The sequence below is a fragment of the Pantherophis guttatus genome, chromosome 1, assembly GCF_059756535.1.
Source record: "Pantherophis guttatus breed Tessera chromosome 1, ASM5975653v1, whole genome shotgun sequence".
In the NCBI taxonomy this organism is placed as follows: domain Eukaryota; kingdom Metazoa; phylum Chordata; class Lepidosauria; order Squamata; family Colubridae; genus Pantherophis; species Pantherophis guttatus.
The window spans coordinates 13677505-13701602 of record NC_142063.1 but is presented as its reverse complement, the minus strand read 5'-3'; the positions used below and the strand labels follow the sequence as shown (position 1 = coordinate 13701602).

General features: G+C 48.0%; 1 protein-coding gene across 3 annotated transcripts in view; it reads right to left on the bottom strand.

Moving 5' to 3' along the window:
- The window catches only part of STK11 (serine/threonine kinase 11), a 107006-nt gene that overhangs the window by 3405 nt on the left and 79503 nt on the right, over positions 1 to 24098 (bottom strand). For all 3 annotated transcript variants that reach the window (XM_087873992.1, XM_034422667.2, XM_034422668.3), the window contains one exon: positions 4794 to 5022. In XM_087873992.1, the coding sequence (XP_087730118.1) occupies positions 4817 to 5022 (206 nt within the window). In that variant the 3' untranslated portion in view covers positions 4794 to 4816. The remainder of the gene's footprint in view (positions 1 to 4793; positions 5023 to 24098) is intronic.

Here is a 24098-nt window from a genome sequence, read left to right as displayed (position 1 = left end):
GAGAGAGATAGGGAGAGGGGGAGAGGGAGGGGGAGAAAGGAAGGGGAAAGGGAGAGAGAGGTAGGGAGAAATAGAGGGATAGAGAAAGTGAGGGAGAGGGAGGGAGAGGGAGAAAAAGAGGAAAAGAGAGAGACAGGGAGAAGAAGAGAGGGAGAGAGGGACAGGGAGAGGGAAGGACAGAGAGGGAGAGAGGAAGGGAGAAATAGAGAGGGATAAAGAGAGATAGTGAGGGAGAGGGAGGGGGGAGAGAGAGAGAAGAGAGGAGCGAGAGGAGTGTGAGGGGGGGAGAAGCACATTGGATTGAAGTGTGCAAATGTGTGCAAGGCCAGAATCCCGGGGGCGGAAAGACAGACTCAGGAGGAGATGGATAATAGGGGAAGGATGGGGGGTGGGGGAGGGGAGAGGAGAGATGCGTTATGAAGTAGGAGAGTCAGAGATGGCTTTGAAAAAAAGCATCCAGGGAGGAAACTGCAACTGGAGGGTGGAAAAAAAAAATCAAACGAACCAACATCGGCAGCCGCCGACAGCCAAGAAAGACCCCCCCCAGCCCCGGAGTTCTGACGCTGTTTGTAAAGGGGGCTCCCCCGTTGCCTCCCCCCCAGCATAGCAGGGGCAGGGATGGCGGCCCCACCAGACAGGAAACAGACCCCCCACCCACACCCAGAAGCACCTGGGTCTTCCCCAACCTTTCTGTCTCATCGCTTTGGAATCCTTTTTATCTTCGAAAAAGAAAGAATTGTGTTTGTGTGTGTCTATGTTTGTGTGTGTGCCTGCAATGTTCAAAAGCCCTGAGGGAAAGATTAAACTCATATCCCCCACACAGGGCCGCCTCTGTGGCAGCAAATCAAATTAAATCTTATTCCGTGGAGTTTCAGAGGAGAAATGCCCTTTCCCCCCTCATTCAGCAATAATAATAATAATAATAATAATAATAATAATAATAATAATAATAATAATAAGGGGTGTGTGTATGGGAGGTTAGCTGGATTCTCTACCCCAAGTGGGAGGGTTTTCTTTTCTTTTCTTTTCTCTTTTTTGTTTTGAAAAACAGGCTTATTTGTTTATTTTTAATTTAATTTAATTTAATTTAATTTAATTTAATTTAATTTAATTTAATTTAATTTAATTTAATTTAATTTAATTTAATTTAATTTAATTTAATTTAATTTAATTTAATTATTTAATTTAATTTAATTTAATTTAATTTAATTTAATTTAATAATTTAATTTAATTTAATTTAAATTTAATTTTTTAATTTAATTTAATTCAATTCAATTGGTATACCGCCTTTCTCCTGGTGGACTCAGGGCGGTGCACAGCCAGAACTAAAACACATACCAATACGAAATTTAAAATTATTAAAAGAATTACATAAACTTTGGCCCAAATTTAAAACGATTCAAATTAAAACGCATTGACAATTTAAAAAGCTAAAAAACTAAAAAAGACTAAAAAAAAAAGGGGGGGGGTTTTCCACGCCAGCCCTGCTTAATGGAAAAGAAAAGTTTTCAGGGCACGGCGAAAGACCCGGAGATCCGATATCCTTCGTATCTCCGGGGGCAAATCGTTCCAGAGGGCAGGAGCTGCTACAGAGAAGGCCCTCCCCCTGGGGTCGCCAGTCGACATTGCTTGACCGACGGCACCCTGAGGAGTCCCTCTCTGTGGGAGCGTACTGGTCGGTGGGAGGCTATCGACGGCAGAAGGCGGTCCTGCAAATACCCAGGTCCTATGCCATGGAGCACTTTAAAGGTGGTGACCAACACCTTGAAGCGCACCCGGAAGACCACCGGAAGCCAATGCAGCTCACGCAGGAGAGGTGTCACATGGGAGTGCCCCCTCGCTCCCATAATCCACCACGCGGCCGCATTCTGCACCAGTTGGAGCCTCTGGGTGCTCCTCAAGGGGAGCCCCGTGTAGAGAGCATGGTTTAGCCTCCGGCCTGCCTGGCCTGACCTCTTGATCTGACATGGGGCAAATAAAATATTCAGAAAAAGAAAATGGGAAGCGGACTCCAGAGTTTAAAATTGGTGTTTCTCAACTTTAAAATGGGTGGACTTCGACTCCCAGAATTCCCAGGTCGAGAAACGCTGCCTTAAACACAAGTATCCTGTTGGGGTGTTGTTGTTTTTTAGCAGGAATGATGAATCTTAGCTCTACCGCCAGTCTTTAGTCAGGGGTGATGGGATGGCCCTGGCACCGGAGTATTATTCCTGAACCGGGGGGTACTTTGTGCAAAGCCAAGGAAAGGAGCGGCACAGGTGCCATGGATGGTCTGTGGTTCTCTCTTGCTGCAGCGGAGAAGGGGTACCCAGTCAGCCATGCCTGGTAGTCCAGACAAGAAGCAGGCCCAGATGTGCTAACTCTAACTTGACTGTAAGTTTACGTTAACAGAATCTTACAAGTCTGAATGTACACACACCCCGCCTATACAGTCCAAGAAACTAGGGAAGGTCCCTTCTGAGATGTTTCCCAATTGCCTCTTTTCAGTGGTGAAATCCAAATTTTTTTTACTACCGGTTCTGTGGGCGTGGCTTCATGGGCGTGGCAGGGGAAGGATACTGCAAAATCTCCATTCCCACTCCAGGGGGAAGGATACTGCAAAATCTCCATTCCCACCCCACTCCAGGGGAAGGATACTGCAAAATCTCCATTCCCACCCCACTCCAGGGGAAGGATATTGCAAAATCTTCATTCCCACCCCACTCCAGGGGGAAGGATACTGCAAAATCTCCATTCCCACCCCACTCCAGGGGGAAGGATACTGCAAAATCTCCATTCCCACCCCACTCTGGGGCCAGCCAGAGGTGGTATTTGCCGGTTCTCCGAACCGCTCAAAATTTCCGCTACCGGTTCTCCAGAACTTGTCAGAACCTGCTGGATTTCACCCCTCCCTCTTTTCCTTCTGGAGCAGTGTTGACGAACCTTTTCGACATCAAATGCCGAAACAGGGGCACGAGTGTGTGTGCCGGAAACCGGAAGAGCCGCGGCCCAGTGCGCATGTGTGCGCCTGGAAGATGATCTTCCGGTTTCCGGTGTGTGCATGGGCACTGGCCACCTGGTCTTCCGGTTTCTGGCATGCATGTATGCGCAAAGACCAGCTGGGCGGTGTGCATGCGTGCACTGGAAACTGGGAGATTATCTTCCTGGCGCGCGCATGCACACAGGCGGCTGGTCTTCTGGTTTCAGGGCGCTCCAGCGTGCATGAAGACCAGTTGCCTGGTGCGCCGGAACCCGGAAGAGCAACGGGCGACAGCTTGCGTGCCCGGAGAGATGGCTCTGCATATCCACTTTTGGCACGCGCACCATAGGTTCGCCATCACGGTTCTGGGTGCCTCTTATCTGACTGCTGCTTAGTCTGAATCTCTCTTCCGCCCATCTCCCAAGGTCCTTTGCTCATTCCATGAGGCTACTTATCTGCTGTCTCGAAGAAGATGGGAGTCACATTACGACACAACATTTTCCTTCTGAAATTCTCCGTTAAGGGGCTAATTGGGATCCTGAAGCCCCCACAGAGGTTTAACCTTGTTTTAACCCCTTTGCAATCCTGATTCCCTAGCCCAGGAGTCCTCAAACTTTTTAAACAGGGTGCCAATTCACAGTCCCTCAGATTGTTCGGGGGGGGGGGGCAAAGACCAGCTGGGTGGATGTGGCTAGGTGGTCATGTGACTGGGTGGGCATGGCCAATTTAGCCATCCAAACAATACAAACAAATTAAACTTTAATTTGTTATGCTGCTGAGGGTGGAAAGCAGGATAGTGAAGGGATGTGGTTGCCTTGGGGTATGTATGAGGGACTTCTCTCTCTCTCTCTCTTTCTCTCTCTCTCTCTGTGTGTGTGTGTGTGTGTGTGTGTGTGTGTGTGTGTCTGTCCCTCTCTCTCTCCCCCTCTCTTTTGCTCTCTGGAGGCCGGGGAGGAAAAAACGGGCCCATTTTTGGCCTCCAGAGGCCTCCGCACGTCCTGTTTTTGGCTTCCCCGGCCTCCAGAAGGCGGGTGGGAGCCAGTGTGTAAGCGGGCGATGTAGGCGGGGCAGCCTAGTGGTCCTGTGTGGGCCAAATTAATGGCTTCAGCGGGCTGTATCCGGCCCCTGGGTTGTAGTTTGAGGACCTCTGCCCTAGCCCGATTCAGATCTTAGCTCCACCCACTTTTGGGAACTAGGGAGAGTCTCTTCTGAGACGAATCCCACACCCGTTTTCTCTCTGAGGGCTCAGCTGCCTCTTATCGGTTGTCTAATCTGCCAATCTTCCTTCACTCATACCAATCTTTTATCTATTTATCGAACTGTATGCCGCCTGTCTTGCCAAAGGTGGCTCTCGCTACAGATAGTCCTCGACATACGACCGTTCATTGAGTGACCGCTCAAAGTTACGACGGCGCTGAAAAAGGTGACTTCTGACTGGTTTTTTCACACTTAGGACCGTTGCAGCATCCTCGTGGTCACAATGATCACAATCCAGACGCTTGGCCACGGGTTCATATTTATAACGGTTGCAACGTCCCGGGGTTTGTGTGTGTGTGTGTGTGTGACGCGATTCCCTTTGGCGACCTTCCGACAAGCAAAGTCAACGGGGAAGCTGGATTCGCTTAACCACCGGGTTTACTAACTTAACAGCCGCAGGGTTTCACTTAACAACGGTGGCAAGAAAGGTCGTAAAATGGATGGCAAAACCTCACTTAATTTTCACTTAGCAACGGACATGTCGGGCTCCGTTGTGAGCGTATGTTGCGGACGACCCGTAGAGACGCCTCCCCTCCCTGCCGCAAATCGGCCTCCGAATGCTGAAGTTATACGAACCATGGTGGGCAGTCCAGCCGGGGTCACTGCTGCTTGCAGGTTGAGAGTTTGCGGATCTTGCTGCTGGCGGAAGAGGTCTTGCGGGAAGGGTTGGAAGAGGCGCTGGCCCGCCGCTCGGCTTTCGTCTTGCTGACCAGCTGACTGGACTCCGTCCCGTTCATGCAGACCGGTTTGGGCAGCCCCCTGGTGCAGCTCTGCCCGTTCTGCCTGGTCTCATTAGGCACCTGCCCTGGAAGGCACAAAGAAGAACTTTCCAGGTCAGTAGAGATAAAACAGGGATGTGGTGGCTCAGTGGCTAAGATGCTCAGCTTGTCGATGGAAAGGTCGGCAGTTCGGCGGTTCGAATCCCTGGTGCCATGTAACGGGGTGAGCTCCCGTTACTTGTCCCAGCTTCTGCCAACGTAGAAGTTTGAAAGCATGTAAAAAAAAATGCAAGTAGAAAAATAGGGACCACCTTTGGTGGGAAGGGAACAATGTTCCGTGCGCCTTTGGCGTTGAGTCATGCCGGCCACATGACCACCGAGACGTCTTCGGGCAGCGCTGGCTCTTTGGCTTTAAAACAGAGCTGAGCACCGCCCCCTAGAGTCAGAAACAACTAGCACATATGTGCGAGAGGAATCTTTATGTTTACAGATAAAACTCTGGCCCCTGAGCATGTACAGAAAGCTTTTCACCCTCCTCCTGAGTTGCCCCCCACTTGGAATTCTTTCGAGAGTGAGGGGCAAGGGAAGCGAACTGCCGCTTTCAAAACCCAAATCCGGGCCCAAGTCGTTTTCAAAATATGACATGATTTATTGTGGAGAACGGCATTATTCTAATGAGCGAAAGAGGACAACAACATTTAGAACAGGTCTCGAACAGAACAAATGAAATAATTAGGCAGGAAAGTTGTATTTCCTAAGAACGTGCATCATAATTGTGTATAATAATTTTAGAGAAAACAGGCGGGGGGGACATACACAATAGTTGGATTACAGGTAGTTTTCGTTTAATGACTGGTTGCTAAGCAACTGTTTGAAGAAGTTACGACGTACCCTCTCCCCAAAAAGCAACTTAGGAACTGATTCTTCAACTTCCTGAGGTTGAGAAACACTGGGCTAGCCCGAAGAAGAGAAAGACATAAGACCAGTCTTCTAATACCTCGAGGGCTGTCCCAGGATTGGGACAACAGGTAGTCCTCGGTTTACGACCACAATTGAGCCCAAACTTTCTGTTGTTAAGTGAGGCATTTGGTTAGTGAGTGGGAGTTCTACAGAGGAAGATTCGAACTTGAAATAAGGAGGAATTTTCTGACCACGGGAGCTTTTACGCTGAGGAACAGCCTGCTTTCTAACCTGCCTTCCATTGAGGACCTGTATACTGCACGAGTCAAAAAGAAGACTGTGAAAATATTTACAGACCCTTCGCATCCTGGACATAAACTGTTTCAACTCCTACCCTCAAAACGACGCTATGGAGCACTGCACACCTAAACAACTAGACACAAGGACAGTTTTTTCCCCCATGCCATCACTCTGCTAAACAAATAATTCCCTCAACACTGTCGAACTATTTACTAAGTCTGCATTACTATTAATCTTCTCATCGTTCCCACCACCCATCTCCTCCCACTTATGACTGTATGACCGTAACTTTGTTGCTGGTATCCTTAAGATTTATATTGACTGTTTCCTTATGACTATCATTAAGTGTTGTACCTTATGATTCTTGACGAATGTATCTTTTCTTTTTATGTACTCCTAGAGCGTATGCACCAAGACAAATTCCTTGTGTGTCCAATCACACTTGGCCAATAAAAAATTCTATTCTACTCTACTCTACTCTACTCTACTCTATTGAAAACCAATAAACACTATTACCAATCCCAGAGCAAATACTGCATATCTGCAATTATAAATCATTCCTTGAATATTTCATTTGACGCTTCATTTAGCTGCAGAATACAGGTAGCCTTCAACTTGCAACAGTTCATTTAGTGACCATTCAAAGTTACAACAACACTGAAAAAAGTGACGAATAAGCAGAGGAGAGGAGAGGAGAGAATAGAATATTTTTTCTGGAGTCACAGCGGCTCCACCAGTGGAGATTGTTTTTTGTTTTTAATTTGATTTATATGCCGCCCTTCTCCGGAGACTCAGGGCGGCTTACAATGCGCTGAGCAATAGCCTTCATACTTTTGTATATTTATACAAAGTCAGCTTATTGCCCCCCACAATCTGGTTCCTCATTTCACCTACCTTAGAAAGGATGGAAGGCTGAGTCAACCTTGAGCCTTGGCGAGATTCGAACCTGCAGTAATTGCAGGCAGCTGGTCTTAATAACCAGCTTAATAACAGGGTGCCTTAGACCACTGTACTACCAAGCAAATAACAGAGTTGGAAGGGATCTTGGAGGTCTTGTAGTCCAACCTCTTGCTCAAGCAGGAGTCCGAATACACTATATAGGATATACCCATGATGGCGAACCTATGGAACGTGTGCCTGAAGTGGCACGTGGGGCCATGTTGCCTGGCACGCGCTGTGTCATCCGTTCCTCTTCTGGGTTTCTGGCGTGCATGCGCACGCAAAGATAAGCTGGCCTTTTTTGCATGTGGCACTACCGGAAACTAGAAAAGCTGATCTTCCATTTTCCTGTGTGAGCATGTGCGCCTGCCAGCTGATCGTTGCGTGCGCATGTGCGCCAGAAACCCGGAAGAGTAGCTGGCTGAAACCGGAAGTTCAGTAGCTGAAACTGGAAGTTCAGTAGCTGAAACCGGAAGTTCATTTTCAGGCATACGCATACACCCTGAGCAGCTACTCTTCTGGGCTGCGGCCCAGATGTGTGCACGCTCTCTTTTCGGCCCCCGATGCCGAAAAGGTTCACCATCATTAATATATACCAAGACTGGGCAGACATATGTCTAGGCCAATGATGGTTAACCTTTTTGTAATTAGAATAATATAAATAGGCATTGTATATATTGAAAATATTCTACTACATATATGAAGTGAGGTCGGATAAACCTGATTGATTTATAAATTTAAAATAGGTTGTTACTACTGTAACGCTCTCTCTACATGGGGCTCCCCTTGAGGTGCACTCGGAGGCTCCAACTGGCGCAGTGTGGCCGCGCGGGTGGTTATGGGAGCAACGTGGCGCTCCATGTAACACTTCTCCTACACGAGCTGCACTGGCTCCCGGTGGTCTTCTGGGTGCGCTTCAAGGTTTTGGTTACCACCTTTAGAGCGCTCCATGGCTTAGGGCCTGGTTATTTACGGGACCACCTGCTGCCGCAAACGGCCTCCCACTGGCCGGTACGATCTCACAGAGAGGGACTCCTCCGGGTGCCATTGGCCAAACAATGTCGGCTGGCGGCCCCCAGGGGGAGAGCCTTCTCTGTGGGGGCAGCTATCTGGAACGAGCTCCCCCCCTGAGATATGGAGGATCCCGGACCTATGCACCTTCCGCCACGCTCTCAAGACCTTTTTATTTCATCAGGCTGGTCTGGCCTAACCTTTCCCATTCTCTTTTTAATGTAAATTTTAATGTAAATTTTAATTTGTTCTTAACCTGGGGTTTTAAATTTGTCTTGGGCTAAATTGATTTAATCCGATTTTACTTCTGCTCTTAAATTTTTGTATTCTATGTGTTTTATCTTGTGCCTGTTCACTGCCCTGAGTCCTTCGGGAGTAGGGCGATATATAAATCAAATAAAATGAAATGAAAATAAAATGAAAATGAAAATGTTCTGTCTCCCCCAGAATGTATTATGAATTTATTGTATAGGTTTATGCTAAATATTAGTTTACTAAGGTATTGTTTACATTTCTTTATGTTTATTGTTTTGTTGTCTTGTTCTTTTATGTCTGTGTGTTGTCCTCTTTTTTAACTATAAATGCTAACCTTTTTGCCATCACGTGCCAAAAGTGGGGGGAGCGTGTGTAGGGGTCGCGCGCACGTGTGCCCACACCCATCATTCAATGCCCACCCCGGTGCATGTGCGCGCGACACCCACTCACCCCTGCGCTCCCACTGCTTTTGGCATGCAATGGCAAAAATGTTACCGGTGTGCCCGTTTTTCGCTCTCCTCAGGCTCCAGAGTCTTTCTTGGAGCCTGGGGAGGGCGAAAATGGCCTCCCACACCCTCCCGGAGGCCGGAAATGGCAGCTTCCCAACTTCCGGTGGGCGGGGAAGGCCTGAAAATCAGCTGGCTGGTGCATGCATGCACGCTGGAGCTGAGCTATGGCAACGCTCACATGCTCACAGATATGGCTCCGCGTGCCACAGGTTCGCCATCACGGGTCTAGGCAGTTTGAGTATTCCAGCTCTGCGCAGGGATCTATGACACGTCGCCACGGCCAACTCACCACGGGACAAGAGTTACACTCCCTCCTCTGTTACACTAATATCGAAGAAATGGTGGAATAGAATCATTAAAGAAAGGATGCAAAAGGAAGGACAGAGTGAAATGTGACTGGCCAAATTTAAAATATGTTTTATTTATTTTAAATCGTTAAATAGAATTGTTAAATTGCAACGACTTGTCTCGCGGTGAGTTGGCCGTGGCGAATTGTCCTGCGCCAAGTTGCCCGTGGCTGCAGCAAGTTGGCCGCAAGGAGTTTGCTGCTTCGAGTTGGCTGTGGCAAGTTGTCCCATTCCCCTGAGCAGGGGGTTGGACTAGAAGACCTCACTGGGCCCTTTCAATTCGATGGTTCTAAGCATGCAACTTTGCTCTTTGGGGGCATTTTAAGGGTACTGATACGTTTTTCTGGATATGTTCAGGTGGTGATACTCAATGGAAACTTGGGGCTATTTTTGGATTCCCTGGGGGTTCCCAACTGGAGGTGTGAGGCGATATTCCAGGGGTGCGAAAATTTGGGTTTAGAAGTTTCAAAATTATAGTAAACAAAGAAGCAGACATTCTGCGAGCTCCGGAACTAAAATAATTAAAATTTTATTCTACATTTGCTGACATCATCAGAGTATTAAACTACCATTACAGAGATCTCTGCCTTTATATGCCATTAATCAGTTTGACCATTGCGAGCGTGATAGGCCATCTCCCACTTGTAATTAGCTGTGTTGTTTTTGCTGTATATATGTATAATTATATGCATATAATCAGTGGGGGGTTCCTCCCAGTTCCGCCGAGCCGGTAGCGGTGACGATATGACATAATCGAACTGGTTCTGCCCCCCCGCAGCCCCCCCACACCCCACCGCGTTATTCTTGACTTTTATTTGGCCCCATCCCCAATCTATTGCTGCCTCCTGAGTCCCAGCATGATGGGCTCTAAGGAAAAACTATTTAAACTCTTGCCGCAGGGCTTCAAAGGGCCGACCTACAGCTGATCAGTGGTAAAAGGCAGTTTGGTGGTAGACCGGTGCCTGCAAAAATAAATGGGTAGACCAGTGCCTGCAAAAATACATGAGTAGACCGGTGCCTGCAAAAATAAATGGGTAGACCAGTGTCTGCAAAAATACATGAGTAGACCGGTGCCTGCAAAAATAAATGGGTAGACCAGTGCCTGCAAAAATACATGAGTAGACCGGTGCCTGCAAAAATAAATGGGTAGACTGGTGCCTGCAAAAACAAATGGGTAGACAGATACAGCTCTGCAAGCAGTTAAAAGCCTGGTAGACCAGTACCTCTGCTAAATCCTAAAGAATTGTCACATGACCATCAAGCCACGCCCACAGAACTGGTAGTAAAAAAATTTAGAACCCACCCCTGCATATAATCACTTACTTTTTTAAGGGGTGCGAGAATACATCAGACGCGTTCTAGGGGTTGCGGGGTATAGAAAAGGTTGGGAACCCCTGCTCTAGACCAGAGGTCTCCAAGCCCCCATCCGCAGTCCAGTACCAGGCTGTGGCCCTTTGGGAACCGGGCTGTCCAAGCACACACACACACACACACACACACACAGAGCTGCCTTTGTGCGAGCAAGTGCGCGCATAAAGTTTCATTTGCCCAAGTGGCAGACGCGTGCATCACACCATCCCCTCTCCCACCCACCCCCCGCTGCTGGCGTCCCCGAGCCAGACGTTCTAGACCCATGATGGCGAACCTGTGGCACGTGTGCCAGAGGTGGCACGCAGCACCCTCTCTGATAGCACGCGAGCCGTCGCCCCAGTTCAGTTCTGCTGCACATGCGCACACGCCTCCTGCTGGCCAGCTGGTCTTTGGGTCACTGCTGTGCATGTGCGTGGGGACTGTGTGCGGGCCCACACATGCGTGGTGGGGTACATGCGGAGAGCTGTACACGCATTGATTTTGGGAGTTTGGGCACGCTTGTGCACATTCAGGCGCACACGTGCGTGCTTTGGGCACTTGGTCCAGAAAAGGTTAGCCATCGCTGCTCTAGAATTCTGGGAATTGAAGTCCTCCAGGCCTAAAGTTGCCAAGGTTGGAGACCCCTGCTCTGGACAGACCTTCATTCATCCAATCTTGAAGAAATTTCCAGGTAGGGTGGGTGATTTCTACCTACAGGTAGTTTTTGATTTACAACCGTGGCGGAGCCTGCCCCTTAGGGCAGTGATGGCTAAGCTTTTTGCCATCGCGTGCCAAAAGCGGGGGTAGTGGGGGGGGGATTGCACGCGTGTGCCCACACACATAATTTTTTAAAATTTGATTTATATGCCGCCCTTCTCTGAAGACTCAGGGCGGCTTACAGTGCGTTAAGCAATAGCCTTCATACTTTTGTATATTTATACAAAGTCAGTTTATTGCCCCCACAAACCGGGTCCTCAATTTACCCACCTTAGAAAGGATGGAAGGCTGAGTCAACCTTGAGCCTGGTGAGATTCGATCTTACTTTAATTGCAGACAGCTGGTGTTAAATTACAGTGCTTCTGTCTGTTGAGCTAAACCAGGCGCATAATTCAGTGCGCCCTGTCCCCCCACGCATGCACGCATGACCCCCCGCTCTCCCCTCGCTTTTGGCACGCGATGGCACGGTGGGCCCGGTAGGCCCATTTTTTTGCCCTCCCCAGGCTCCAGAGCCTTTCTAGGAGCCTGGGGAAGGCAAAACAGCCTTCCCCCCTGCCCGGAGGTCCTCTGGAGGCCTGGAAACAGCCCGTTTCCTGACTTCCATTGGGCCTGGAAGACCCGAAAATCAGCTGGCCGGCACGCACAGGTAGGGCAATGCTCACGTGCCCACAGATATGGCTCCGTGTGCCACCTGTGGCACCCAAGTCATAGGTTTGCCATCACGGCCTTAGGGTCTTAAGCCACGACAGTCATAAAAGTGAGTCGTCACATGTCCCCCACCCCAATTTTACGACCTTTTCTGTGGTGGTCTTTAAGTGAATTTGCGGCCGTTAAGCAAACCAAGCGTTTGCTAGGGGCCGCTTTTGCGGAACACTGGAAGTAAATGCCGTAATATCGTAAATCAGTCATGTGACCACGGGACACCGCTAATGGCTGTAAAGGCTGAGTGGTTGCTAAGCGCCCGAAATGGAGTCACATGATCACAGGGAGGGCATCTGAATCACGTCATAATATAAGTGACCTTCTGTAGGGCTCTGTTCTATCTTTGAATGGTCATTTAGTGATAGGTCACAAGTCTTAACTTACAACAGTTAGTTTAGTGATCATTCAAAGTTACAACGGCACCGGAAAAAGTGACTTACGGCCATTTTTCACAGTTACGACCATTGCGATGGGCCCATGGTGCTCAAAATTCAGGCGCTTGGCAGCTGATTTGTATTTATGACGGTCGCAGTGTCCCGTGATCCCTTCTGTTTTGCGACCTTCTGACAAGCAAAGTCAATAAAGAAGAGCCGGATTCGCTTAACAACCGGGTCACTAACGGATCAACTGAGGCGATTCACTTAACAACTGTGGCAAGAAAGGTCGTAAAATGGGGTGAAACCCGCTGAACAGATGTTTCACTTAACAACAGAAAAGTTGGGCTCCATTGCGGCCGTAAGCCGAGGACTACCTGTACTGCTGTTTCTTCTGAAAAAGGATTAAAAATAGGCTGCCAGTTTACCCAGTTTGGTGCCACCATCTGTGCAAGACATCATACCGTGAAGTAAGTTTAGATACTTCTTTATTCATCCCTTTTTATAACGCTATAGTTTATGTCATTATTTTACATGTTCTTATTTATCTTTGGATGATATACTCACTGTTTTTCTGTGATATATATATATATATATACATAGAAGCATGTTAACAGTTCTATTATTGGATGTTTTAAAGAGCTGGCCGTATGGCGGTAATAAACAATTTGACTTGGATTTCATCTGAAATATGCCACCTAACTTTGAAAACACGTACACAGAGGAGAAACACACTCAGGTGGGCACCTAATACCGGTAGTCCTCAATTTACGACCATAATGGAGGCTGCCCATCAGTTACGAAGTTACATGACCAACCAGATTTTACAAGGTTTTTGTTTTTGGTGGCGGTCGTTAATCAAAGGCTATCGTCGTTAAGCAAACAGATGGCTTGCTGTGGGTGTGGTTTTGCCGAAAACTGAAAGCAAGCACCAGATTGGGATGAAAATGACATCGTAAAACGTAATCATGTGCAATCATGTGCAAATGGCCGTAAACGGAGTCCAGGTGCCGGATGCCTGAAATTCGGTTGTGTGACTGCAATATGGGTGTGGGTGTTTGTCAGAACTTCAAATCCAGGTCATACGTAGCCCCCAGGTGGGTCTGTTGTAAATTTGAACACCGTATCTAAGCATCTTCTTGCTACTAGTCCCGTTTTCTCTTTTTTTCCTCCATTCCCAGCATCAATGCATTTTCCAGAGAGCATTATGGGCCCAAAGAAGGAGAGTTTGTCCCTGATCGTTTGTGCCTTGAGTGAGAATCCTGGGTTAATTTCTTCCAGGAGTTACTGGTTCGCTTTCTTGACTGTCCGGGAGATTCTCAAGAGCTTTCGCCAACATCAACATTCCAAAATGTTATATTTTTTTTCTATATTGTTTTCTTCCGAGTCCAACTTTTGCTTTAAGAGTTCCCCTATAAATATCCCAACTTTATTTTATACAACTCTAGATGGCACAGGCGTTTCTGCCTACTTCCCCCCCCCCAATCCCAGGCTTAGGAAATGGGTTGGGCTCAGGGGTGAAATCCAGCAGGTTCTGATAGGTTCTGGGGAACCGGTAGCGGAAATTTTGAGCAGTTTGGAGAACCGGCAAATACCACCTCTGGCTGGCACCAGAGTGGGGTAGGAATGGAGATTTTGCAATATCCTTCCCCCAGGAGTGGGGAGGGAATGGGGATTTTGCAATATCCTTCCCCCAGGAGTGGAGCGGGAATGGGGATTTTGCAATTCTATTCCATTCCCTTTCTTATTCTTATTTTCATATTCTACTCTAATTCTATTCCTGAATCTATCAGATCCCATCAGTGTCTATGTCTAGGTGCCACATTTTTGGCACCATCTGAAGAAGTTTAGAAAAGAGACACGATGAGGGACTAGAAGCAAGATTCAAGGAGCTGGAATTGTTGGGAACCTAAAAGATTGCTACTGCTTTATAATGCCTTGGTAAGATCACACTAAAAGGGGACGTGGTGGCTCAGTGGCTAAGACACTGAGCTTGTCGATCGAAAGGTCAGCAGTTCAGCGGTTTGAATCCCTAGTGCCGCGTAGCGGGGTGAGCTCCCGTGACTTGTCCAAAGACGCTTCTGTGGTCATAAGGCCGGCACGATTAAATACCAAGGCACACAGAACGCTATTATCTTTCCACTGAAGTGGTACCTGTTTATCTACTTGCATTTGCATGGTTTCTAACTGCTAGGTGGGCAGGAGCTGGGGCAAGAACGGGCGCTCATCCTGTCCCACGGTACTTGGGTCTCGAACTGCGAGCCTTTTGGTTGACAAGCTCAGTTGTCTTAACCGCTAGATCAGGGGTGTCAAACTCAATTTCATTGAGGGCCACATCAGGGCTGTGGTTGACCTTGGGGGCGGGGCGGGGGGCAGCAATTGGGTGGGCGTGGCCAACTTGATGCCATTCACTGGGTGTGGCCGACTGGGTGGGCGTGGCAAGCCTGACGCCACTCCCCAAACTGCTGGCATGTTTCCTCTTCACATTGGGTACACAGAGCCGAAGCGATGCGGGGTGGCCCCTTACATTTTCCAAGATGGCCCCGATCCGACCACATCGCGGGCCAGATTCGGCCCGTGGGCCTTGTGTTTGACAGCCCTGTGCTGGATCTTAGCCCTGCTTAATTTGGCCTACTCTTTGTAACCAACCCTGTGCTTCCACTTGTACGAATCTCTCCGGTTTATTGCTGTGTGCTTCTGAGAGAGATTAACTCTGCCAGTAAAAGCAACACGGAATCTCCCGCCTTCTAAAAACATATGTTTGCACTGGAAACTTGGTGATGCTCAGTTGGCTGGCTGGTTTTAAAAAAATCTCCATCCAGCTCCAAATTCCACACTCCTGCAGGGAAAATACAGGAAGAGCAGCGAGAGAAACTAGATAGAAGAAGATATCTCAGGCAAATGGGCACTAAAAAAAAAAGGGTGAAAAGAACAAGCAGCAGAGAAAACGATCAAGAGCGGATGGGTTGAAGGGGAAAAAATGGCAAAGAAGCAATCCTAACACTGGAGGGATTTCTTCCAAGGAGTTTAACCTTTTGCTTGATGGAAGATATCCATTGAAGCTCCTTTTACCTTTGTTATAAGGTACCTGGAAGTTATGTTAATGCAGGGGTGTCCAACCAGGGGTGAAATGCTACCGGTTCGCACAGATTCGAGCGAACCGGTAGCGGCAAGTGGTTTGGAGAACCGGTAGCGGCAGCAGTGCGATGCTCCACCCACCTGCCCAGACATTGTTACTTCCTGGTTTTAATCAGGAAGTAACCTGTTTTTTACCCTCTGCGCATGCGTAGGCTTTGCGCATAGGGTCCAAAATTGCATGTGATGCACACACACACACTCGCTTCACTTGCGTGCACGCATGGCACGCACACTTCCAAACCGGTTGGGAAGGTAAGTAGACTTCACCCCTGTGTCCAATCCTGGCAAATTTAAGACCTGGGGATTTTAACTCCGAGAATTCTGGGAGTTGAAGTCCCAAATTTTAAAGTTTCCTAGGTTGGACACCCTTGCGTTCATCTCTTTAGGAGTCTGAAGGTATCAAGAAAAGTTCAAGAATGTAGGGTTTAAGAGTTTAGTTGGGTGACTAATCAATTCAAATAAATAAGAAGGAATTCTTCGAAAGGGGGTTATTTTTTTCAGTTAGAGGACCATGGATAATCAGGCCGGTGACAGGGACGGATAGATGGACAACAACAGTAAATGTCAGTTGCCTCATCCATCCACCGCCTCCAACAACGAATGCAAGCTGAAAATCTCTACCAAAAAGATCTCAATCGTGAGTTAGGGAGGGAAAAACAACCACAAAAGAAATAATTACATTTCTCAGATTGAAGATTTGGGCACGGTATTACCTAGCTGACATCTGCTGTTGGTTTTCGGCAGCTTCTTTGCTAGGGTTTGACAGAAAAACAGAGCAAATGGGCTTTTGATTAGCCTGTTTGATCAACAGGTTCAACGACAACTAAGGCAGGTTTGCAACTCTCTGCTTGGTTTCTTAAAAACTACTGATCGAAGGGAATATTTGTAGCTCAGGGTTGAACTGTGGGTGTCCTTGGTTGTTGTCTTGCAGACATTTCGTTACCCAACCAGATAACGTCATCACTGCTGGTGCTGGTAAGTAGCACTGGTGATGTTTCCTAATTGGGTAATGAAACGTCTGTTGTGGTCCGCCTGCATTTGCGGAGCTGGCAACGGAATCAGACAGTGAGGAGGCTGAGGAAGAACATGGGCCAGTCCTGGAGGCTGGGGAAGGCCTGGATGAGGGCTCTGCATCGGAAGCAGAGATGGGGCCAGGGCCATCTGAGAGTGATGTACGAACTCCGGAGCCTTCAGAGGCTGACAGCAGAGAAGCAGAGGAACAGGAGGAGCCTGTTCCTAGTGCACGTATGAGAAGAGCTGCCAGAAGGCAAGAGCAGCTAAAGCAAAGAGGACAACTCAGGAGTAAGGCCAAGAGATGATTGGCCCCTCCCATAAGCCTTAAAAGACCAGCAATGACTCTTGGGCTCTTTGTCGGAAAACAACGTTGATGGATTTGTTTCTTGTCTTGCTGCATTTATTTCTTGTTGGCGTCTTCTGCTTCTGAACTTTTGCTAAGAAAAGCCTTTGGCAGTTTGCCACAGTAGACCAAGGTTGGTGATAAGGCTGAAGAATTGTGTTATGAAGAATTTGTTTTGAATTAGTTTGGACTACGCTGAGAATGAGTTAATTCTCAGCTGTTCTAATAAAGTCTGTTTGTTTAGAACTGATTGCGTCTGATAATACCTACTTGGGCCTGGATCACAACAACATCTGCAAGAAAACAACCAAGCTCAGAGAGCACCAAAAGACCCCGTAGTTCTTAAAAATCCATGAGGCAACTTCCAAAAGACACGTTTTTTGATCGCAGACTGTCGTTATAGGTTATAATCCTGACTAGGTTTTCTTTTGTCTTTTTTTCCAGCAAGCAGGCAGTTAAGAGATTTCTGTAGCTTTGTCATAAAAGCTGCTTGGTTTGGTGTTTTTTTTTGCTTTCCATTCTGTTTTTGTTTTTTTGTTTTTTGTTAAACTCTGATTCACTCAGGATGGGTCCTTGTGACAGTGGCTGTGAGCTGGGCATGACGATGATGTCTTAACTCGCAGCTTAAGAGGTGGCGGTGGGAGTTCGTTTGCGTCCTCTGGCAAAATTAGACATAATCACATCATGTCCTTCCCTTTGGGCTGCTGGTGCTGAGTCACCGGACTTGAAAAGACCCGGGCGCACGTCGTGGTATTTTCTCTCGGCATGAAAATTACCTTGGCAGGATCAGCTCAGAAAGGGGGAGGAAAGTGCTGATGGTTGGTGGGGGGTGGGAGGGCGAGCAAGGACCAAACAGGATTTCTGCATCGTTCTGGAGCGTGCAGGATCTCTTCGGGGGTTGCTGAGCTAAGCAACTGTCTTCCAAGAGGCTTGCTTGCGAAAACGTTAAAAGCCTTCTGGAGGCCAGCAAAAAGTGAGCCCAAAAAGTTGGTTCGTTTTGATGCCGTAGGGCTAATCCCGGTGGAAAATAAATCTCAGCTTTTCTGTAACGCACACTCAGACACAAATCAGAACTATGTGCTTTTTAACCACAGCAGCACCGCAGGCAGTTGGGCAAGATCCTGCTGGCTTCTCACACTGCCCAGAAGTGTCCACTGCCCAGGGTCATTTGAAGGACGTTGCTGGACGCTTTAAAAAAAAAAGGGAGATTCGCCGATGCCTGCAGATCTGGGTTCAAAGATTTGCGAATGCTGTGGATAGCTGTTGATCTGATCACACACATACATATGTGATTATGTTTTATTTATTTCTATCTCACCTATTTTGTTGTTACAAATAACGAAGTGGAGGACATATCCAACACACCTTTGTCTCTTCGTTTTCCCCACACAACCCATATGTGAGATGAGTTGGACTGAGAGGGACTGGGAGGAGGAGGAGAAGGAGAAGGATGGGTGTAGGGTTTCCTGGCTAAGCGGAGGGTTGGACTAAGCGGAGGGTTGGACTAGAACAGTGGTCACCAACTGGTGGTCTGCGGACCACTGGTGGGCCGTGAGAAAATGTTGGTGGTCCCTAGAAAAATTATTTGCATTTTTTATATTGCACTACATACTATTTATCTTTTTAAAAATATCGTACTAATGGTCCACGGGATTTAAAATTATGAATTTAGTGGTCCCTGAGATCTGAAAGGTTGGACTAGAAGACCTCCAAGATCCCTTCCAATTCTGTTATTCTATTCTATCCTAAGATGGGAGGAGGAGGAAGAAGAAGGAGGAGGAGGAGGAGGAGGAGAAGAAGAAGAGCAGATTGGGCAAAGATAAAATCTAAATAGGACCTGGCTTTGATTATTTTCCTTGCCTCGGTCATGCATTCAACAATCTTCGCTTTCTGCTACGTTCAAATTTTCAGCACAATCACATTTTGGAGGAGGGTGGGGTTACCCAAAGCTTTGAGGGGTGGGGACCTCTGCCCTGCACCCCTCCTAGGAGAAGTGGAGAAGGAGAGGTCCTGGAGGAAGACCATCCTGGACCGATCCAACCCTTCCCACCCAGGATTGGGGGGGCCAGAGCTTTGAACGCCCATCCAGAAGCATCAAGGCAAGCGCTCCGCAGCCTCCAGCCAAGCAACCTGATTTTTAAATCACCGTTTCAGGGCGAAAGGGACGAGATGAAAAGGAGCAGCAGCTCCCTCTTGAAGGGGCCCCTTCTTCCTCTCATCAATGGGAGGCTTAAAATGCCTCCCCCACACCATCCAGAGTCCACCTCCGCTGGTGACTCAATGCTCCTTCCCGCCCCCCTCCTTGTTCTCCTCCTTACGCAGCAGAGGCTGCCTGCTGTATGCGCAACTCTGGCAGAGAAAGCAATTGTGCACTGAGTGGAGGGGTAGGTGGGTGGAGGGGTGAGTGGGTGAAAGGAAAAATCTCTTACTTTTCAGAGTGCCTGAGACGCCTTTCTATGGGGAGATTTGGGGGAGGGGGGGAGCTCAGCTCCCCTTTGCTCCATAAAGCCCACCTACGGCAATTGGAATCGTGCCGCAGATAGCATCTCTTTCATTCCGTACCTTGGTGTGCTCCCCTTTTGCTTAAAACATTGGCACGTGCCCAGCTTTCACGATGCTAGAAAAACGTGAGTGTCCCGGTGACCGTTTTTTTTTGGGGGGGGGATGATGCCCTGACAGGGTGCATTTTTCCCCCTACCGGTTCTGTGGGCGTGGCTTGGTGGGCGTGGCAGGGGAAGGCTACTGCAAAATCCCCATTCCCTCCCCACTCCTGGGGGAAGGATGTGGCAAAATCCCCATTCCCTCCCCACTCCTGGGGGAAGGATGTTGCAAAATCACCGTTCCCACCGCACTCTGGGGCCAACCAGAGATGGTATTTGCCGGTTCTCCAAACTACTTAAAATTTCCGCTACCGATTCTCCAGAACCTGTTAGAACCTGCTGGATTTCACCCCGGTGCCAAGCATCATACGGGGTCATTCAATTTCCCTCACGCATTAAGAGCTCGGAATAAATCTGCCCACTGTTTAGTTCCACGGGTCTTGAACTCAAGGTCCTTAGGCCGGTGGGGCCGCTCTGGAAACGGTGCCTCTGCCAGTGAAAAAGGGCTCCTGAGCTCCGTTTTCGGTTGCAATAACCTCCTGCAACCCTCTGCCAGTGAAAACGGAGGGTTGTAGGAGGCCATTGCAGCCGAAAATGGAGCTCTGGAGCCCGTTTTCACTGGCAGAGTGCACGGGCCACCACAGGTGCCAACACGTGTGACGTTGAGCTGGCCAACGCCCCCCCCGGTCGCCCCAAGGTCAAACACAAGCCTGATGTGGCCCTCAATGAAATCGAATTTGACACCCCTGTTTTTACTCCAATGCGTTCTTCTTTCTTACGGGAGATTCTGCAAATTGAATAGCACTACTAGCAATAGCACTTAAGACTTATACATGGTGCTGCTTCACAGTGCTTTACAGCCCTCCCTTAAGCGGTTTTACAAGTGGCAGCATCTGGCCCTCAACAATCTGGGTCCTCGTTTTACCGACCTCGGATGGATGGAAGGCTGAGTCAATCTTGAGCCGGTCAGGATCGAACTCCTGGCGGTGGGCAGAGTCAGCCTGCCATACTGCATTGTAACCACTGCGCCGCCCAGCGCTCTTTGAATCATCTGCAAATGTGCGATGGGCATCCGAACGATCAACTGGCAGGGGGCACCTGGCACCATTCATGGGTTAAAATGGCTGCCTTTTGAGACAGCACAGAGATAGCAATATATACCGCTTCACAGGCCTCCCTAAGCGGTTTACAGAGTCAGCCTATTGCCCTCAACAATCTGGGTCCTCATTTTACCGACTTCGGAAGGATGGAAGGCTGAGTCAACCTTGAGCCTGGTGAGAATCGAACTGCCAAATGGCAGGCAGCCAGCAGTCAGCAGACGTAGCCTGCAGTACTGCATTCTAACCACTGCGCCACCATGGCTCATTGCTTGAACCTTGCAGCCAATGGGGCATCTCGACACCACGTAACTGGATGAGAAGTTAAGAGGACGAAGAAAATTAACCAGAATGGGATATAAGCAGGGGTGAGTTCTACTTACCTTTACTACCGGTTCACAATGGGAGCATGCGCGCTTCTGCACATGCACAGAAGCTTCTCCCCTTGCGCAGATCGTCAATTATGATGTCCGGACAGGTGGGCGGAGCCTCCCACCACTTTTACTACCGATTCTAAAGAACCGGACAGAACCGGGAGCAACTCACCACTGGATATAAGTACATATATACTAATTAAAGAGATTATTTGTAGCTCACAGTTGAACAGCGTGGCCCTTGGTACTCTCTGACTTTCGTGCAGACATTTCAATACCCAGTTAGTTAAACACCAGCCTAACCAAGGAACCAACAAGAAGAACATTCCCACCGATACTGACAGGACAAGCCACATCCTTGACTTACATCCATTCGGTTGGTTATGGTTCGAGTCACTACGGCACTGAAAAAAGTGACTTGTGGCTGTTTTTCATATTTAAGACCAGGGGTGGGATTCAGCCGGTTCGGACTCGTTTGGGCGAACCGGTAGCTACGGCCAGCGGCTGGGCCCGCCCGCCCCAGCGCTATCCCATCCTATACAATCGCCGTGTTTTTGATGCAGTGCAAAGCGAGCGTGCGCATGCCCACATTTTCGATTCTGGGCAAATTGGTTGTTAAATTATGTGAAGCCTCCCTCTGCTTAAGACCATTTCAGCATCCCCATGGTCATGTGCCACAGGAATAAGAGGCCTTGGTAGTACAGTGGTCTAAGGCACCCTGTTATTAAGCTGGTTATTAAGACCAGCTGCCTGCAATTACTGCAGGTTCGAATCTCGCCAAGGCTCAAGGTTGACTCAGCCTTTCATCCTTTCTAAGGTAGGTAAATTGAGGACCCAGTTTGTGGGGGCAATAAGCTGACTTTGTATAAATATACAAAAGGATGAAGGCTATTGCTGAGCGCATTGTAAGCCGCCCTGAGTCTCCGAGAAGGGCGGCATATAAATCAAATTTAAAAAAAAAAAAATTGGTATATCTAGTTCAGAGGTCTTCAAACTTGGCAGCTTTAAGACTTTTGGATTTCAACTCCCAGAAGTCTCCAGCCAGCAAAGCTTAAAGTCTTAAAGCTGCCAAGTTTATTTTATTTATTTATTTATTTATTTATTAAATTTTTATACCGCCCCCTCTCCCGAAGGACTCGGGGCGGCGAACAGCCAAAATTAAAACACACAATACAAATATTAAAATACAAGCAAAACAAAATTAAAGTTTGAAGACCTCTGGTCTAGTTTAATAAAAAGAAGGACTAGGGGTGACAAGATAGCCGTGTTCCAATATTTGAGGTGCTGCCAGAAAGAAGAAGGGGTCAAGCTATTCTCCAAAGCACCTCAAGGCAGGACAAGAAGCAATGGGTGGAAACTAATCAAGGGCAGATCCAACCTAGGACCTAGAGAAATTTCCAGACAGTAAGCACAATAAATCAGTGGCAGATTTTAAAGAAGAGATTGGACAGGCTTGGTTTCAAACGGTATAGGCTCTCCTGCTTGAGAAGTGGGTTGGACTAGAAGACCTCCAGGGTCCCTTCCAACTCGGTTATTCTGATCATAATTTGGACGCTACGCAACCGGTTCATATGTTACACAGTTGAACAACTGCAGTGATTCACTTAACAACTATGGCAAGGAAGGTCATGAAATGGGGGTAAAACTCACTTCACTTGCTTTGCTTTGCAGTGGAGATTTTGGGCTCAATCGTGGTTAAAAGTACCTGTATACAGAAAGAGCAAATCCCACTCTTTACTAACACTGATGATGTTATCTAGCTGGGTAATGAAACATCTGCAGGCAACACAACCAAGCTCAGGGAGCACCAAGGACCCCCACAGGCATCATTAGCAATGTCACCAAGCTTAAGAGGACCCCTTAAGAAGACAGTTTCTCTCTTACACCCCACCGCGTTCAAATCACGCTTGGCAGAACTGGGGAAGTCTGACGCAAGTTCAAATTTTACTTCTTTGCCCTTCTGGAGCCTAATTAATTCTGAATTAATCCTCACGAGTGCATATGATTAATCTTCCCGCCTGCAAATGTCATTTTTGCATGCTCCAACTCTGTTGCAATGAAAAAGAGTTTTCCATACAGAACTCACAGGCGGTAGATGTCAATCAGGGCCTGAAGAGGAGCGGAGGACAAAGGACTCTCACCTTTACAATTTATGCGGCTGCAAGAAGCTAGAAATGGCAGCTGCTACACAACCTTCTTCAGCTAAAAGGAAGCAAGGCAAGGAACCAACCTACTCAGTGGTGGGATTCAAAGAATTTAACAACCGGTTCTCTGCCCTAATGACCGGCTGGGTGGGCGTGGCTATGATGGGCGTGGCCAGGGAGTGTGACAGGCAGCACTCGGCCTCCTGCACCCCCGGGAGCAAAAACGGGCTGCAGGGAGGACATGCTCCCCCCATGCTCCATTTTGGGCCTAGTAGGCCTCCCTGAAGCCTCCAAGGAGCAAAGACTAGCCATGGTGGGGCACACTGCATCTCCCCACGCCTTGTTTTAGGCCTGGTAGGCCTCACTGCACTTACCTGGGAGCCAAAATGGGCTGTGTGGGGACTCCTGGAAGGGGAGGGGAGGGGCCAGCCAGAAATTTAACTACCGATTCGCCCGAACCGGCTGGAACCGGCTGAATCCCACCACTGAACCTACCCTTCTTCCATGTTCAATCTCGTCACGATAACACAGTAACTGGTCTCCCTTGCACAACCAGCACTGAAGCTTTTAGCTAGCAGCAGCTTTGGCATAACATCTGATTTATAGTATTTCTGTACCTCTGCAATAATCATAGTCTGTAGTATATAGACAAGGAAAGACAACTATCTAGCAAGGTTGCTCAAATTTGGTAATGTTAATATGTGTGGACTTCAGCTCCCAGAATTCCCCAGCCAGCACTAGCTGAACTTCACACATCTTAAAAAGTTGTAAAATTACTGAACTGGCACATCCAGGTTTACTCAAAACTGATTCAAACTGTACCCATAAACACGTAGGTAGTTTGTCTTTGAATTAATGAAGGGTCTTAAAACCTGACTTTGATGGGGATACTCCTTGCTGGAAATGGTTGACCGGATAAGAAGACCTCAGACCCCCATGCTGTCCATCCCCTTGGTCTTAGCTCTTATGTAACTCTTTTTAGATTTGTTTTATATTTATCTTTTTATCATTTGTAAGCTGCCGAGTTGCCTTATGGGTGAGATAGAAT